Raw genomic sequence first — 1,871 nt, forward strand, 5'->3', positions numbered from 1 at the left:
CCTAAACAGGGCTGCCTTCAGATGTCTTCTAAAAGTCTGGTAGTTGTCTTTGACATCTGGTGGGAGGGCGTTCCACAGGGCGGGAGCCACTACCGAGAAGGCCCTCTGCCTGGTTCCCTGTAACTTCGCTTCTCACAGTGAGGGAACCGCCAGAAGGCCCTCGGAGCTGGACCTCAGTGTCCGGGCAGAACGATGGGGGTGGAGACGCTCCTTCAGGTCTACTGGACTGGTAGCCATTGTAGGCTATGAACAAATCACACAGCAGCCACAAATAGTTGACAACAAAGTAAGTCCTTTCCTCATTTCCCCCCATTTCAGGTCCAAAGCCATGTCCGAATTTGGAGGCCCTTCTGAACTGGTCCAGAACACCTCAGCCAACACCTCCTACAGGGAATTCCTCCTCCTCGCCTTCCCTGGCTTCCAGAAGTCCAGGTACCTCCTTGCCATCCCCTTCTTCTGCATCTACCTGATGATCATCTTAGCCAACTCTCTGCTGATCTACACCGTGAAGGCGGAGAGCTGCCTCCACTCGCCAATGTACCTCCTTATTGCGCTGCTCTTGGCGGTCAATGTTTTTGGGAGCACCACAGTCCTCCCCCAGATGTTGCTGAGCTTCCTGTTCGGGATCAGCAGCATCTCTCTGACCGGCTGCCTGGTCCAGATGTTCTTCCTCTACCTGGCCATCATGCTAGACACAGGCATCCTCCTCATGATGGCTTTGGACAGGTACGTGGCCATCTGCCACCCTCTCCACTACGCCGACATCTTGACCGGCAAGCTCCTGGGGCTCCTGGCGGCTGCCGCTCTGGTGCGGAGCGTGTCCATCGTCAGCCCAGTGGTGATCCTGGCCTCCCAGGTGCGCTTCTGCCGCTCCAACGTCATCGAGCACTTTGCCTGCGAGCACATGGCCCTGATGAAGCTGTCTTGCGGGGACACCTCCAGGAACCGGGTGGTGGGCATGGCCGTGAGGTCCTTCACCATCGTCTTTGACCTGGTCTTCCTCGCCCTGTCCTACAGCAAGATCATCCTCACGGCCCTGAAAATGGCCTCTGGGAGCTTCCGCCACAAGGCCTTCCACACCTGTAGCACACACCTCATCGTCCTCTTCATCGGCTACTCCTCCTGCCTCTCCTCCTCCATCGTCTTCCGCCTGGCCAAGTCGGCCTCCCAAGACGTCCACAACCTGCTCAGCGTCATGTACCTGCTGTTCCCCGGGGCCATCAACCCTGTCATATACGGAGTGAGGACCAAGGAGATTCGGGAAAGCATCCAGAGGCTTTTCAGGAGGTGGAGGTGGACTCTGTTTGGTCCCCGGAAATTAGGCACCTGAAATGGTCCAGGTGATGCATTTAAGTATTCCGTTTGCATTCCTAATCCTGGCATCTCTCTCAAGCTCCCAAATCAGCGTTTCTCAAAGTGGTAGAAGCCACCCCTTGTGGGAAGGTGAGATTACCCGGGGGGAACTAAGAGGCAAAGGTGCAGCACACAGGCATAGCTGTCAACTTTCCCTTTTTCTTGCGAGGAATCCTATTCGGAATAAGGGAATTTCCCTTAAAAAAAGGGGAACGTTGCAGCAGAGGTGTAAATGACAATCAGATTTTGAAAAGCTGCCATCTCTGCATCAGAGAGAGCCAGCGTGGTGTAGTGGTTAAGAGCGGTAGTCTCGTAATCTGGTGAACGGGGTTCGCGTCTCCGCTCCTCCACATGCAGCTGCTGGGTGACCTTGGGCCAGTCACACTTCTCTGAAGTCTCTCAGCCCCACTCACCTCACAGAGTGTTTGTTGTGGGGGAGGAAGGGAAAGGAGAATGTTAGCCGCTTTGAGACTCCTTAAAGGGAGTGAAAGGCGGGTACATCAAATCCAAACTCCTCT

General features: G+C 55.2%; 1 protein-coding gene across 1 annotated transcript; it reads left to right on the plus strand.

The window, feature by feature from the left end:
* The first annotated feature begins 328 nt into the window (after positions 1–328).
* LOC128412310 (olfactory receptor 52K1-like) lies at positions 329–1,330 on the plus strand. Its single transcript, XM_053385215.1, has one exon. The coding sequence runs from the start codon at positions 329–331 to the stop codon at positions 1,328–1,330; it is 1,002 nt and encodes a 333-aa protein (XP_053241190.1).
* The last annotated feature ends 541 nt before the right edge of the window (positions 1,331–1,871 follow it).

The sequence above is a fragment of the Podarcis raffonei genome, chromosome 4 (assembly GCF_027172205.1).
Source record: "Podarcis raffonei isolate rPodRaf1 chromosome 4, rPodRaf1.pri, whole genome shotgun sequence".
NCBI classification, from domain to species: domain Eukaryota; kingdom Metazoa; phylum Chordata; class Lepidosauria; order Squamata; family Lacertidae; genus Podarcis; species Podarcis raffonei.

Bases quoted from the DNA above. Each gene is read 5' to 3' on its own strand.
- LOC128412310 (XM_053385215.1), top strand. From the start codon at position 329: ATGTCCGAATTTGGAGGCCCTTCTGAACTGGTCCAGAACACCTCAGCC.